This window comes from Platichthys flesus, chromosome 9 (assembly GCF_949316205.1).
Source record: "Platichthys flesus chromosome 9, fPlaFle2.1, whole genome shotgun sequence".
NCBI lineage: Eukaryota > Metazoa > Chordata > Actinopteri > Pleuronectiformes > Pleuronectidae > Platichthys > Platichthys flesus.
Genome location: NC_084953.1, coordinates 14,155,020 through 14,172,143, shown reverse-complemented (window position 1 = coordinate 14,172,143; position 17,124 = coordinate 14,155,020). Strand labels below are relative to the sequence as shown.

Genomic DNA, 17,124 nt, shown 5'->3' with positions numbered 1-17,124 from the left:
TTTGGAAATAAAAACTCTTCTGACGTCAGTTAAGTAGTATTCCAGAGATAGAATAACACCTTTAAAGTTTGAAGCAGGTTTGTGCTGCAGTTTATTGGCTAGATTTAACCCTGATTTGGTGGTTTTAAAAATATACAGATTGAGGTGAAAACACCACAGTTGAAAATTAAGTTACAACTCATTCAACCCCCCTCAAAACTTTCCATAATTTCTCCAGGGTGCGAACAATAGGATACGGCAAAACTGATCTGTCCGACATTGATTGAAAAAGTTGCCACCTGCCTCCGTTTTTTTCTGGTGTCCCTTTGAAGCCAGTTCTACAATGACAATTTGACGATTTTAGAAAAGGGCTTATTTGCCATCTCACATGTGTCCATTAGATACAGAGTGGGGGACAGGAAGGAGCTAAAGTGAAGTAACTCAAGGATGTAACTGCACCAATGTGATAACAAGCAAGGTTTATAAGATCATGTATATTTACAGAGCGAACCAGGTGCTGGCTGTGTCTTTGCAAATACACATCTGGTACACAATTATATTTCTCTTGACTTTTCCCCAACACAAATACAGCACAATCGAGAGAGAAAAAAAGACTTTGGCAATTGGACCCCACTGTGGTGTCACTATATTTGAAGGGGTTGAGGCTGTGTATAGCACAGGAGACTCCTCAGGGGTCTGTGGTGATGGTGATGGGATAAAGGGAAAACAGAAAATCTTGATGCAATGATAGGTTTTCTCTGCTGAGCTCGACCGGAGGTGAATGGGGTGAAGGGAGAGTCACACCAGTGATTGGCATTGATTGGCTGATATCTGTTGTGTTATATGTGGGGATATCTGATTGGTTTACTGTAAAACCACATAGCTGATCCAAAATGTTGAGGGACTGCTAGATAAAGAATTGTGAATGAAGGAGAGTCTCCTTGTTTGAACTTTCACTAAGCTTCATTATGATACAGGTAGCGTGGCACTGTCCGCTCTGTAGAAGCGTTCATTCGGATATATATATAAAGAAAAGACAAAAAAGTCGAGAAGAGGTTTGTGCTGATAGAATAAAAGTCTGGATTTATTTCAGTTTATCTATACATTACACAGGTGTTCCTGAATGCAGCAAGAGAAAACACAGAACAGGATGCTAAGCGTCAAAGAGTTGCTCGCATAGCAGAGGTGTGGCCGGTTTAGCAAAGACATGAACACTGTCTATCGCATATACTTTTCTGTCAATGTACAGTTGTGCCTCTGGGAGGCTGAAGTAGGGTGAGGGAGTGCTCACTGCAATGGTCTTAATATTCTTTTCACATTACCATATCAGCTGGAAATACTCCATACAGTGATAACCCTGTCTTCCCCCGAGGATGATTGCAATGCGGTTACACTATTACAGACCGGTATATACCCAAACAGCCCTGTAGAGCTCAGTTTAGTTGGACTCTGCGGGTGTGAGGATGTAGTAATAGCTCTGTACGGATTTGTCATATCGCCATTGTCCCCTTCGACTCAATCTCAAGGCTGTGCAGACACATTCAAAGGTTTGAACATTGGCCAGTCGCCTTTCTCCCTGGCTGACCCTCCACCCAGCGGTGATGTGGTACTAGGCGATCACAACACAACACCTGCATAGGAATTCAATTACACACAAAACTCTCTGGGTCAAATCCCTGGACCAGAGCAAAGCTTACAATTGAACCATTTTGAGAACAGTCCAACGGATGGCTTAAGTTCTTCCATGAAACCAGCTCCTATGTATTCAAACAAACATTTCTCACAGTAGAAACAAATTCCCCAGCAACATGTCATGTTCAAAGACATGATCAGAGTAAAAAAAACAAAAAACAAGGACACAGATGCATACATACCAAAACACTCAACATACAGCAAACACTTTGGTGCAGAAAAGATTCCATTGGTGTCACTGCACAGGGCAAAGAACCATAATGCACTTTTTTGTTTAATTAGTTCAGACAGTGCATGATGGTGCAAATGTGGCTTTAGCTCACAGTAAGTCAATCGATTGACAAAATTCAGATTTTTCACACAGAAAAGTACATTTAAATCATTTAAACAGTAGCCAGGGACAAATAGATACATCTGGGGAATCACAGGTTACAACTATAACCAGATACATTTATTTTAAAACGGATTTCCCAGACAGTACCCTGAAGACTCTCAAGTGAATGCTATAACACTTTGACAAATTTCATTAATTCAACCTAATGACTTTTAGTCCATAAAACAAGACCTACCAATGGAATCTGTCTCCTGTGAAACAACTTAACTTTGAGGCAAAGTATATATATATAAATATATATTCATGTATATATGTATATATATACTTAGCTGAGGACATCTTCTACTGTAACATACATTTCCCGTTCCAACTGAGAATTCCTTTATGACAACCTGGCATGAAACCAGTGAACAGTGGTATTCATTTAGTTTATCAGTCGTTTGAGTGTGAGTTAATAATCACGTACTATATTGATACTGTAACCTGATCTAACCATTAAAAATGCATATATCTGAAAAATACACTGCAACAATGTGATATTGGTAGACCACAGGTCCTAGAAGCAGATGCATCAATTGAAAATAAGCAAGTTCTGAGGTACTTCTGAAACTCACAGCTGAGGATATATTCACTATCTACAATATTTGGATGGATAGCATATAGTTGATACAGTAATAGCAGGGTTACTGGTTTTGCGAAATATTTTGGCTTAAAATTTGATTAGCTGAGGGGGTAGTGGCTGTTGATACACCTGAATAAAACATAGCTTTATGAGGATAAAAACATAGAAAACAGCACCATTTGAGGTCCAATAGATCAGTTTTGGAACTGTTTGCTGGTAGCACCGTCAACCAGTACAAATCTCAGAATGCAATACAGAGACAGAACACAACCACTGATCAACTGCACGACATTAGCAAAGAGCGAAGGTATATATATTCTGAGACGACCCCTCACACAGACACCCCGTTACAGCAGCATCTTCAAGCTCGTAATAAAACGGATTTCTCTTAAGAATGATATTTCTGTACTAAGGTGTTTAACAACTTTTATATGCTATACATGTTGAGAGTAACCAGGTATACCTTTTCCTATAGATTTTTTTTTTTTAATATACACACATAGTTTACAGTCACTGACAAACAAACACCAGAGTAACAATGAGGTAGGATGGTGAAGTTAGATGAAGTAGAACCGGTTTGTGGATTGTATACAAAGTTACTGATAACCTTAAGAAAAATATAGGCCTAGCAATGTGTTCTTCTCATTTGTCTCATTTAGAAGTAAGTCTGACATTGTATCTGAGGCTCAAACACGAATGGTTCTTGTGAACCCTTGGTTGCAAAAGCTGTGAGATGCCATTTATCTTGTTCCACACAGTGAAGCTAGAAATGTCTTTTTACCAATGAAACTGTCAAAAAGCAACATTAGCCTTCTTACTTCTAGAGCTTTGAAAGTTGTTCACATCATACCCCAAAAACACCAAGCTAGGAGGAGAGGATCTGCTTTTGTGTCGATAAGATGTGCATTTTAAAATCTAGTCCATACAAATGTCAGGAGAGCAACGACCTAAAGGCGGCACAGGAAGAGGATCACAGATCCTGCGAAGTTATACTTTCTTCCGAGCTCAACTTGAGTGACAGTGAGAGTACTGGAAGGACTGGTGCTGTTACAAAGCCACACTGGCCGACAGCATCCGTTAATGGATCTGCCGGGTTATGCATTGGTGTGTGTAACCAATATGCTGCTAATTCCCAAACTGCTCCTCTACAAGTGACTTGGTACATTTGATAGAGATTGGCCTTGACATCACAGATGAAGCCAGATCTGGGTTAAAAACAGTACTTCCATGCAGCTTTCATCCACTAAAGATGGTTTTAGTTAAAGGATTAGTCTTAATCACGCTCCAGGAAACCAGCCTTTGAAACCACACCCCCTTTTGGCATCAAACAACAAAGAAACAAACACAAACACGATACACAACAATGTGTCAGACTTTTCAGCAAGGTTGCTTTGCACAGCAGAAATCTTTTTTCTTTTAAATGGCATGTATTTGAAATACATGCTCTCACACACAAATCTCACATGTTCCTTTGTACAAGGGGGAAAAAAACTAAAGGACACTAAAGGAGGTGACTTTTTTAGGAACTCCAAAAAATATATCAATAACGTGTGTCACTATTTTGGTGGCTTAAGATTCACTAAGCTCTCAGCTTGGCATTAGCCATTTTTTGTGCAAACCCTGCTGATTGCTCAGTCAGCATCAGCCCCCTTCTTTACCTTGACCTCAGCTCTCTATGGTTTGGCTAACAATTACCACTCATTTGTAAAAATACACAATCGTCTCCATATAATAAGTCTTTTCTACACATAACCAGCATCTTGACACAACAAGTTACAAGCACATATTCCAGTCATCTTGCACATTTCATAGGTAAATATCTTAAGATTGGTGAAAATTGTTTTGGTTGAAAACTGATCATGTTGATAAAAGAGTTGTTGGCTTTTGCTTGTCAATTTGCCAAGTAAGCCATCTAATGTTCGTGAGGCCATGTCTGAGATATGGAATCCAGTTTCAACATCATTTCACTAATGGACATCGGGTTTTCGAAGAGCTCCAAAGATTATCAAGCTAGCCTGGAGCATTGGCATGTCAGGGGCATTTCTGACTGACGAAAAAACAAACTAATGTCTCATTCTTCCCATAAAAAACTAAACTAAAATGTTCTAAGGTGCTCCATGATAATACCATGATTATTAGGCCTTAATCTATATAGACATTTAAAAAAGGACAAATACCGTAGATGCATTTCTTTAGGATTTAAGAAACTGCCCAGAAGTTTAAAGTGCATTCAATGTAAATGATTCGTGTGTATCGAATTGCTAGAGTACAACAGTTTAACGATATTGATTTTCATCTTACTGCGGCAGATTGTTAGAGGCTAGATTCTAAACGAGGCTTATCAACGTTGTGAATGTAGCTTAACAGACGGGCTCTGTCAAAATATTTTGCTATGGAAACTCTCTGGTTTCATAGAGATCACTTTGGCTAGAAAAGGGGAGATTTATTTTTTAAATATTTTTGTAGATTCCATTGATCTACGTTTGGATACAATATCAAGCTTAAAGCCAACAATTCATACGAAAAAAACAAAACAAGAAAGATACAGAACCGTAAAAAGAAACATCAAATTCTTAGGTAATATGGAATTAAAACATAAATTAGTAATTGACCCAAAACTTGACCAAAACCTTAAAACCGTAACAGGATAATATTACTAGAAACTGAAACATACATGTTTGGTGGAAAAAAATAAAAATATGTGTTTTATGTACACTAAAATATCCCCAAAACATAAGGTAGCTTAACAAAAGGCTGATCTGAACTGTTGAGATAACAAAACAAAAAAACAAGACAGACAAAATGATAGAGAGAAATGAACCAAACAACAAACAAGAATCTAGAGTGTGAAGAGGAGAAAGGCTTGATGGGCAGCTCTGCAGCAGATTCACAGTTAGCCACAGCTATAGGTCACAGTTGAGATTTCAATCTGCAGCATTTTAGTTCCAGCCTGCAGACCGCCACACAAACCTTTTTGGATCAAAACAATAAAACAACCGGCGAGAGAAAAAAGAAACCGTTTAAAAAAAACATACAAGAAAAAAAAAAAAGGGACAATTTTCAAAGTTCTGATGGCATAGCTCAGAGGAAGCTGTCACTGGAGCGACCTTTCTTTGTTCCGCGGTGGCATGGCTTAAAAAAGAGGGGGTTATTATAGGGTTCAGCAGGCCCACACAACTTCAACAGCACAACAGTTTTTCAGACAGCTTTACCCACAGCTACCACCACTTCCACACAAAGATGACCTGAGCCGCGCAGAGCTGCACTCGGATTTTCTCACCAGAGTCATTTTTTACCGGGACTGGGGGTAGGGGCAGAAACTTGCCCGGCTCAGATCAACAGCGTGAATCACACAGACAATTAGTACCTAGCCATCACTAACATTCTCACAGCAAAGTGCAGGTGGAGCTTCATCACTTAAGCTTCCTATACATCTACAATCACAGCTTACTAGAAAACCCAGGGTCAAACATGTCCCTGGTGATTGCCAAATCCATTTTAAGGCCTTTCTCGGCATCAACATGCCTGAATCACTACAACTCATTAAACAGTCAGATCGTCTGAAAGTGACATGTTTGATTAAGAGTAACGCAGCAAAATGCCATCAAACCCTCTGTCCTTGTGCTCGCTCAGTGATGGCAAATGTTCACCGCTAAAAGGTCAACATATAAAACAAAACAAATACAGCACTCCATAGACTCTTCCTTCGAGTCATACTTCCTATTAAACCCCTGTAAGCCCTCATCTTAATAAAGGGATTTGTTGTGATTGACCTATATTTGAAGGGGGTGCAAAGACTCATTCATCTCAAGGAGCAACACAAGTGTTGCTAAATGTAATATGGCTGTTACCAATTAAGACTTAAACATTTGAGATGATGACGTTGCATTCTACGCATCAAGTACCAACAGCGAGTAAGTATCTGCGGTGATGGGGTCGTCACCAAACATCCAAGCTAGCATCATCATCTTTATAGCATCAGAAGACTTTGTCTCGGGAAATAACCTCTAACTTTTTAAAAGTTTAATGACGCAAGATTATGTTCTGACACAGAACAATAAATTAATTTCACAATCACATCTAATCTCTCCTTTGACACAAATGCATATACCTCAATAAACCATTTCTCTGTACCAATTCCATGACAAATTTGAAACAAAACAAAAAAGAAATCACTCTCCCCAGCTCATATTAAACTGATCCACATTCATTCAACTTCTGACTGTTGGGTAAAGCTGTCTGACGGTCAATGAGGAAACTGGGCGCTGAGGAAGGTAATGGTTGTTCTGTTGGGAGGTGGGAGGTGGGAAGAGGTCTATTTCTGTCAACATTTCACAGAATAACAAATCTAATGTGTCAAAGTAAAACCACTCCTGAAACAAATATCCCCCAACCACCCATATCAGAGTCTCCTAAATATCCTGTGAACCACTGGGGGCAGAAGGCGCTGGTGTGACAACAGTTGACCACTACATGCCATCGTAGGTGAAGTTCTCCATCTTGACTGTCTGTCTGATGAGCAGCTTGGACTCCCGCCGCTCCTCGTTCTTGATGGACTTGTTGATGTCCATTATCTTTTCACAAATGTATTTGTTCACTTTGGATAATCTCTGCGTAATCTCTGCACTGTCGGCTGTCTCTTGAGACACTCTGTCGTACAGACACTCTGGGGAAGAAGTTTGTGTTAGCAGTGAATTGATACAATGAATGCAAAATTACTGATAATATCATTATCTGGTGTCTAATGAATATTAATCTACGACAGAAAGGTCATATGAGCAGAGACAATCCCTTGTTCTGCACCTGGTGTTTTCCAACAGTTTAAATCAGGTCCTTCAGAACAAGGATTCAACTATGTCATGATTTATATTTTATGAGTTTAAACCCCAGAATTTTACCTCGGACGATTTTCAGCTTGCTGGGTGACAGTGGAGGTTTTGGCAGAGCATCTTTCTTCTTTTTGGTTGCCACTCCTGTGACACTGCGGTTTTTAAGGGTTTCTGTGCCCCAGATCATTACAGCCAGGTTCTTTGTGAACTTGGAGTCTCCCTGTGTCCGCTGGAGCTGGTGCCACTTCTCCTCTTCAACCCAAATTCCACCACCGAGGTGAACCTGTGGAGACGAGAGTAAACACCTATGTGAAGACCGCATTTCAAAATATAAATCTACAGTCTGCCAAAGACACAAATATTTGTACAGTGTTGCCATCTCCATGGTGCCGGACATATTCAAAAGTCTATTGCATTGCAGCTATGATTAGTTCAGTTAAAAAACAACAAAACTTAGATGCTGATACCTTTATGCAGACAATGACCTACTCTATGTGGGGAAGTCTTATCTCATCCACACTTATTTGCTCATGCTGAATTTCCAACCACTGTCTGTCCCATCAGTGGAGGAAATAAAACATTTAAGTTTTAACAATGAAGTGCTGTTAAGAACCCTCCTGTTCAAATCATAAAACACCATTGAACAACAAGCTACAATACATATTTAAAAAAACTGAACAGCAAAACAAGAAAATAAACTTTAAAGATTTTGAAATTAAACCGAAAAACAAGCATGTAATTTGTCCTTGTCTCTCTGTTATTTCAACAGATACAACAGATGCTAGAATATCAGATTTCAGAGCAGTAGTTCATTTAAAAAATGTTTAAACAAAAGAATGGATTCGATCACCAGAAATGCTGGCGTGCTTCTATATAAGGGTCCGGACATTAAGTTTAGTACCTAATCTGACTTGTATTGAAATGCAGTTGATAAACCAGTAGCTCCGCTAACAGTAGCGGAAACGCTGCCAGAGTGAACAAGACAACCGACACACAGGTGATCTGCAGAGCAGCCACAGCCAGTGAGTCCAGAGCAGGATCGACAGTGCAGACTGGGTTGGTGACCACTGATCTAAATGAACAAGCAAGATAATATCGAGTCATGGAAGACCACATCTTAACCAGCTCCCACTTAGAACAAATTACAAATCCCAAACAGCACCACTTTCACCAGCTTGGATACCCCACGACGCATGTAGCCTGGATTACCAGGACCATGACCTCAGCCTGTGGCTCTCTAAACACTGTCACCGCATGTTGCATAAGCATGGACCAAACACTCCAAGCCGATTGCCAGCCTAGGCAGACTGCCCTGGTCTTCTAGGTGAGCTAATGCAGCAGGGAGCATATGCGACTCCCTTTCCCTTTTCTGCTCTCTTATCACTGTAAAGCCTTTAGGCTAGCATCCAAAAGGCTTTTCCCTGTGCAGCTAATGTGCTTTAGGCCCTCGGCCAGTAGACAAGCTTTTTACTGCCCTCAAGTTAGACAAGATTGTTTTCATCCTCCCTCACTGTTGCTCTCGTTTATCTCTCTCCCCCCATCTCTCCTCATCCTTCTCTATCTTCTGTCCCCTCTCGCACTCTCACTAGGGCTAACCTGTCAGTCACTTTAAATTCCTCTTGTGCAAATAATTAATATGGGGTCCCTGATGTAGGAGAGTTCTAATTTGCAAGTGTTCTTCACGCTTGAAGGGGCTGCAGGCCACAGAGCTTGTAGTACCAATTCCCCCCCTGTCATCAGAAACAGGAAGCTGGTTGAATTACAGCGGTGGGGGGAGTAAAGAACCCTAACAGGCTAATAAACACTGATGATGCTGGCTGGGCTTGCAGGAACAATAATAATCTTCTCAACCTTGTTTACCTGCTAGGGCAGGGCAGCCAGGGGGTAGGAACTGATCAGCTATGACGGCATGTTCCCAGGTTCACGGGTGTAAAGGAAATACTGAATTTCCTACAAAATCAGACTAGTTCCCACGGTTACACCACCAGAGGAGAGACAGATTTACAGAGAGGGAACTGAAGGGTTTCGGAATATTAAAAAGGGACAAAGGTATTATTGAGGTTATCCCCAAGTACAGCTTAAAAGGCCCAATCTGTAATGTAATTTTAGTCAATATATATTACACAAACATTGAAATATATACCTGAAGAGGTGAATGTATGAATAGATAAACTAATAATTTGCTGTGTTTTGCCGCAGAACATTATTGAATTGCAGGCCTGCTTTACTGCAGATGGATGACAGAATGTCTCTAACAAGTTTTTCACAGCATCTGAAAACATCTGATTAATTTGTTATCTGTTGGATATGTTTAAGGCCTGTCAATCAATTAATGAGTGATGGCATCTTTCATTCCTGTGTTTGGAATTGAAGCGCTGGGACTATCCTTGTGTTTACATTTGGATGAATGATTTGGCCTCTTAGAATAACTGTCAGAAAAAAAAACGCTGAATGTGATGAGAACAGACGGGAACATGAGAAGGACCATGTGGAGGGTTTGGTAGTAGATAAACAGGGATGTGATCTGACGAGGAAAAACAAAACAACACAGTTTAAAAGCTGGCAATCCAATGCCAGCTGGAGGGGGATCATGGAAATCCATGCATCCTTTAGTGAAGGGAGACTTACCTTCCCATCATTGCAGGTGTATACTGTTCTAGGTGAGGGTGAGTAGCTGGAACTGGTGTTGGCTTCTTCTCTGCAGGTCTCCTGGGCGTCAACAATGGGCTCAACCACTTCAGCCTTGATTGTCTGAGTACCATTGTCATGCATAGGCTCTGAAAACAGGATTAGATTACCTTAATTAGTCCGACAAGGCGAGATCTAAATTAGACATTTAACTTTACTTAGATACATGCAACAAATGCACAGCAGTCAACACTTGTTGAGCTTGAGTTGAGCTGAGGTCAAACATCTTTTTCAACACTAAAACAATACAGAGAACTTTTACATTGGACAATGTGTATTATACTGTCTACATGCACTTTAATCCTTGCACTAACTGTCTTTAGACCTTCAACACTGGAACAGTGTGCACCAGCTTGTTTGCCTGCTTCCCAGGCGTTTTTTTTAGCCCAGTAACTAAGCTGGCTTGGTGGCTGGCCACGCTAAGCTCCATCGTAGCCGACGAGTTTTAATATCGGTCAGAGGACTCCATCCTCTGCCTGACAGCACCCTGTAGTGCTTTAATCTCTAGCCTGTACATTAGATTGTCTAGCCAGTAGCCAGGTGCCTCTGTCCAGATCTACAGTGGAGCTGACGTTAACACCAGCATCTGGCAAAGGCTGAGTTTGTGTACTGCTGTAGGCTGAAGTGCCCCCCCTTTTAATCACACTTACAACTATGGTCAATTTGATCTAACTTCCTGTGTAGGATTTAATCTTAGTGTTGTTTTGTTGGTGTCTTCTTTTTTGTCACAGCTGAAGAGTTCCTGAGACATTGTATGTGACATTGGGCTGTACAAGAGAGAGTTAATCTAAGGTGCAGGTTACTTGTACAACAGCAAATTGATCTACCCTTCACATTAGTCACACTGTACATGTAATCTTTAAAATGAATATAATGCTGAAACAAGAAATCACTTACTTATTTGCTAGGTGAGCATGTAGGGACTAGACATATCATATAGAGGACTCGACCACCATCCTGTTTAAGGATCCCTCTAATCAGCTGTTCATCCTTCAACCTAACATGGAAATATTAGCTTCAGAACTCAACTTTTAGTTGAGTCTAGTTTAGTTTTACTTATTGCTCTTATAACTGTAAATGCATCTACATTTTCCAAGGAGAGGAAGAAAATACATTAAGAGCTTAAGCCAAAACGGACAATTAATCCTAAAAAGTAAAGCTTTTGACCATCGAGAAGATGATGTAGATTGTGTGATAGAAAATACCCAGATGAACCTGACTGCATCGTGTAGGACAAACAGTTCGTACTCTGACTGTGTACAGCCTTGTCCTCTTACTGTAACTGTCCATTCCCGGGTACAGATTTTACAGTCCAAGACTGATGTTAGAATAAACATTCTGTGCATTCGGATTGCAGTTTGCCATCTACATAACTATAAATACTTGCTGTACATTTCCCAGTGGTGTGAGTGACTGATTGGGACACTTTCTCAAAGTAACTGAGTAGATTAAAGGTTACTGTTAAACTGTGACACCAGTGGTTTGTATGTTGCTGTGCATGGTCTTGGTCTCTCACCGCTGCCCAATCTCATAAGAAGAACGTCTTGCAGCCTCCTGTTGAAGTCCCTCAGTTCTTTGACTTCTGTGAGCAAGCTGCCATATTCCTTCAGCTTCTTGGCCTGCTGTACGAGCTGTCTACGGGTTCTCTCCAGCTCCTGCTGCAGCCTCCTCATCTCCTCCTCCTGTTGCCTGTAGCTGTGAACCAGCTCTTCATACAAGACTCTAGGAACCACGGCTGCAGCTACCTCTGACACACAATCTGTATCCACCTCCAAATGGTGCAGTTGTTGCTGCTGCTGCTGCGGCTGCTGCTGGTGATGATGTTGCTGATGTTCTGCCTCCATATCTTCATCTTCATCTTCTACATCCTCTACTTCCTCAGCAAGGCGGTCATCATCCAGGTCCTCTTCACCCTCCATACAGGAGCTGGCTGCATTCCTCTCAAGGCGAGCCACTACTGCTGCAAGGCTCTTAGAGGAGTTAGACAGGGGTCGTCCATGGTCCTGAGACAGGGCCTAAGGAAAATAACAAATGTCAAGTTAGGCAGTGAACAGGCTGGTGCTATAATGTTTGAACTGTGATGACTAGAAAATTCCGAATGTGAACATGAAAAAAATTTGCCAGGAGGAAGTATGGGGGGGGGGGGGGGGGGGGCTAGATTAGAGTAGAATATGTGACTAAATTTGACTCCATCGAAAACTTTGATAAGATGACGTGACAGACTGACTGCAAACAGCTTGTTTTGAATGTGTGGATCTCAATAGGAACCGGGAGGAGAAGAGTCACAGAGTTCTTTGATGAGCCGCTCAGAGGATTTGTCTGTGAAAGGGCAGCTGTCCAGAGTGCTGAATTTGTGTTAATCCAGCATATGGTAAAAATAGCGTAGGGGATTTTGGGTGTCATCCAAGTTTATGGAAATGTGACATTGTGACATGTATAATTAAAAGAATTATTTATATATAGGAATGTATAAACTGCCTGTGTGTACACCACAGAGTGAGATACAGTCACACAGAGTGTTGCTATTTTCAATGAGAAAACTTAAGGGTCCTCACCGACATTATAAAAAAATGTAAATATAAATAATGTAAGTATTAATGTAAGTATTATGATATATTTTTCAAAATAACACACACACAGAACAAAAGGGCTGGTTTTAATTTTAGCTTATAGAATCCTTTAAATGTTTTTAATGATTTTACCAATAGATAGACATACTCTAAGCAGGATTAAGAGTTAGTGTGATTGTCTGGCATGATACTGGTGTCACTGTCAGTAAAAACACAATCTGATGAAACCTGCTCATTTACTTACACACGTGTTTCTTCAAGAAAAGACACAACTAGTGGTTTATTTTAGGGCTCCTACCTTTTTATGCCTGAGTGGCAACCTCTCTTCTCCAAAATTGTTCTCAATAGAGTTTCCTGAATTCTCGATGGACATCTTGGGAATTTTCATCTTCTTTTGCATTATACTGTCTTCAAATTCCTCTACTGTATCTGTAAAGTGCAGAAACAGAAGTAAGGAGAAACTCATGAAGTTTCCAAAAAGTTAAATTGATGTGAACAAAACGTGACCGCACTCTCTCATCCATTTGTCCTTCGCGGGCCGAGGACGTTTATTCTCTCCTTTCATTAAACTAACATCAGCATTCTTCGCTAAATAAAATCAAAGCCTGACAGAGATCCGCGCGGCAGTTCGTCCTGATCATGCCGCGCTTGAACATGAACCGAGGCTGTGAGGGTGTCAGTCAGGTCGGACGGATCCTGCAGCCCAGACAGCTCAGATTCGGGGGATTAGTGATGTAGCTCGTTAAAGATCGAGCATTGGAAGCGTCAGTGGGCAAACATGAGTGGACCTGCAGCTAACGTAAAGCAAATCATTTTCACTGGCGGCATCAGCACATCGACATGACGCAGCGTCACGAACACAGACATGACGCTGGCATGTTACCTATATGTTGGGGGCACGGATGTGTCCTCGACGCGATGATGACTGCAGCGCCGCATTCCCTCTGTGTGGCTCAGACCGAGAGATAAGCCAAGCTAACCGGCTAACCGCAAACCCACCGCAGCCCCTGGCTCACGTCTCCAGGCCATTTACCAAACCTCAACAGACATGTCAGTGGGTCGACCCCGGACTGTCAGCGGTGTTTTACATGTAATGACAGTTCTGCGTCCGCACGCAGTTAACGAGCGCGTCAACGCTAACATGCTAACGCGGAATGAATACACACGGAGCTAGCAGGTGCTAGCTTAATGTTGTAAACAACCGATGTGACTGGCTAACGTTGCATGCCACGTATTTAGCGAAACAACCGGCACTGACCAGTAGAATCGAAAGAGCTAACTCGGGCAACACGACACAGTGAGTGTTAAAATCTGCAAAGCACAGGCGACGAGGTATGACAACCTACCAAACTTATCTTAGCATCTACTTAGCATACCCAGCTAGCCACCGCCGAGGACGTTGTGGCTATCAGTGTCAGACTCCAGCTGATCACGTCCTGACAGATCGGACAAAAGGAGCCGCTCCGACACATGTCCGAGCTCCGCGCTCGTCCACGTCCTAGGGTCGGACAGAGGGAAGCGGCGGTGGGAACGAGGAAATGGGACGTGTCGGGAGGACAACTCACCTGCAAGGGCAAGGATCTGCGCTTCGCACGTCTGGCCTGCGCTGCCATTCTCTTCAGTTCTGTGAACCAGATACACCTTCTGATTATCAAAATCTGTTCTGTGCAGAGGTCTGAAATCTTCCACTCTTGAAACGGGCAACGCGTAGCACATATCGTCTTCAAAGAATCGAACAAACGCATACATTATTTACTTCTCCTTGGTCCTGCACTTTGGATATGGTTGACAGTTTTTTTTTTTTTTCTCACAAAGTATTAAAAAAATATATACACATGGGGGGGCTGGTCATGGTGTCTGCGCTCGGCTACTCTTGTCTGGTCCACATCACCGGGGATGATCATCAAGGCATGAATAACAGACATGACAGGAACTTGGTCCGATGCAGCAATTATCAAAAAACAAGTTTGTTTATTTATTTGTGTCAGGAATATATGAAAAAATATTAACTTTCGCAATTTTTACATTATTTATATGATCATCACTGTCACTTTCTAAACACTTTCAAAGAAATATTATTTACACAAATACCAATAAAACATCAATATATTAAACAACAAAGGAATAATGATACAGCTAATGCTTTGAGGCATCGCTTAATGTGAAGAGGCAGGACATCTAATCGACCTGGACTCAATCAAATTAGACACTTGCTACTTCTCACTTGGTCTTTTCTGTGGGGAAAGCCAACCGAGATGATTACCTGCCCGCTCAGATTTCATTGTTCTCCGTGAGCTTTTGTGTTTCCGGGTGCGCACCTCTCATCTGCTCCTTGTATCACAGCAAACAGAATTAAGGCCAGCTGACAGTCATGAAGTCTTTGTTATTGTAAGACAGCCGGCCGGCTATACAACAGGAACGATTTCCCTCAGTTCTTATTATAATGGAGCGCACCACAGTCGATAAATGACACTAACAATTTTGTTCTGCTTGGGCTGCTGTAATTGAAAAGTAACTGATACAGAAATATATTGGGCCACGACCCACGATTCTCATACCGATATTTAGTTTCACAGTTTCAGGTATTTAATTGGTTAGGATTAGGCTTGTTTCTGCTGCCATCTTCCCCCATGATGCTTGTTCACCACTTATTTAAAGACAAGTAAATAAACAAAACAGTGGGACTAACTCTGAACATATTTCCAGTCATTTCATTGAAGCTACTGGTGCAGTTGTATTACATCAAGAGGGCTGTTGGTTTGAATCACGGTTCTGGATTTCTGGAGGTTATATTTCCACCCCTGTCAGTTTGTTTGTTTAAAAGTAAGATTATACAAAAACGACCAAACGGATTCCCACGAATGTCAGTGGAGAATCCATTCATTTTTGTATTTTCTTGGCATATTTTCATGGCATTTTTCAACATTTTGATTGTTTTCCCAGGTCACAATTCATGGATCTTGATGAAAAAAATGTGGAATATTTTGGTGCAGCTTGACTGAATTTAAGGGGAGGGGCCTTGGGGGAGGTATGCATTCTACTGAGTGCCATTCTAGTACTGTTCATAGTTCCTTTAAAGCTGAGTCATGGTCCTTTCTTATATCTACACACAGCTTCTTTGTCAGATTCCACAAACTAACAGGAATGAGAGGGGTGGATGAGATTTGAGCAGCGTCTGAACAACTCGACCAGATGATTACTTTTAATCTAAGCTTCTGATCAGTGGCTCTCCTGTCATCAATCAAGGCAAGGTTTGTCACCGTAAGGCTGCTCCTTTTTCTGGAGCTCTCAGTCTTTGAAGTGGCCGGCATTTAGAAGGAGAACATTGCCACATTTAAAAGTCCCACGTGATGTGATGATTATAAATTCCTGCAGCCTGGAGAAGTTCAATGAAAATTCAAACAACCACTTTCTCATTAATTTTGAGTTCATGGAGGTGCAGCAAGATGGTAGTCTGCCTACAGACACAATACAAGTTGAGCTACCCAAATATATTTTATTTAAAGTATTTTTCTTAACTTGCTGGTCTTCATATCTACCCCCCCAAAGCACACTGAACATGTCAAAGTTATTTTTTCTAACTTTAACGTTAAGTTCTATATTTCTTGAAAAACCGGCACTAGTTATTTTCATGCAATTTTCATAGTTGCTTTTATTAAACTTTGCATCATTCTAGATAGATTGTTTTTCCAAATAAATATATGATTTAGTCAGTTGCAGTCTTCATATGGTACAATCTCAGTTTCTGTCAGAGCTTATTCCAACCTACAAATAGTCTGCTCAACACAAACATCCAACTAACATTTCTGACCTGCTGCTACATTGGTAAACATCAAGACCGCTCAGATTGTCCGGGAAAGGTTTTCTTTCTGTCTCCAGATGCAAAACTGAAGATGGAGAAGCGTTGTTCAGCTTGTATGCACCACACATCTGGAACAAGCTCCAAGAGAAGTGCAACAACACTTTGTTCTTTGAAATCAATGCTTTCATATGGCCTTTCACTAAATCCAATAGTTACAAATTTCTTTCAGTGCATTATAACTCTCACTCCTTTATTTTTTATTAGACTTTTATGTAACTCTCTGAATAACATTTTTTAAAGCTTCTTCTCGTATTGTCCTAAGTTACTTTTCATTCATCATGGGGCCCTTTCTATTTTCTGTGAGGAACTCATTACTGTGCATATAAACTGGCCTTGCCAGTTATTTTATGCAATGCTGCTCCACTGCACTGCTCAACATTCCTGTTCTTTCTCAACCACGCTTATGTTTTGTCACAGGCAGTTTTGTCTCATTTTTGTGTCTATAAAGATTAAAGAGGTTATCCGGGTCCTGGTGTCTTCAGAAGTTGTGCAAGTGTAGGTAGGTGACTGCACTCTCGTCTCTGTGAGGCTCATATTTATCGGCGGCT

At 41.1% G+C, this 17,124-nt stretch overlaps 2 protein-coding genes across 2 annotated transcripts in view; both read right to left on the bottom strand.

Moving 5' to 3' along the window:
• The window catches only part of agbl4 (AGBL carboxypeptidase 4), a 279,201-nt gene that overhangs the window by 56,872 nt on the left and 205,205 nt on the right, over positions 1-17,124 (bottom strand). The gene's annotated exons all lie outside the window — the stretch shown is intronic.
• Positions 1,032-15,387, bottom strand: bend5 (BEN domain containing 5). Its single transcript, XM_062395590.1, has 6 exons — positions 14,280-15,387; positions 13,013-13,143; positions 11,661-12,159; positions 10,085-10,233; positions 7,526-7,739; positions 1,032-7,293 (listed from the first exon to the last, which is right to left on the bottom strand). The coding sequence occupies exons 1-6, from the start codon at positions 14,461-14,463 to the stop codon at positions 7,097-7,099; spliced, it is 1,374 nt and encodes a 457-aa protein (XP_062251574.1). The 5' UTR covers positions 14,464-15,387; the 3' UTR covers positions 1,032-7,096.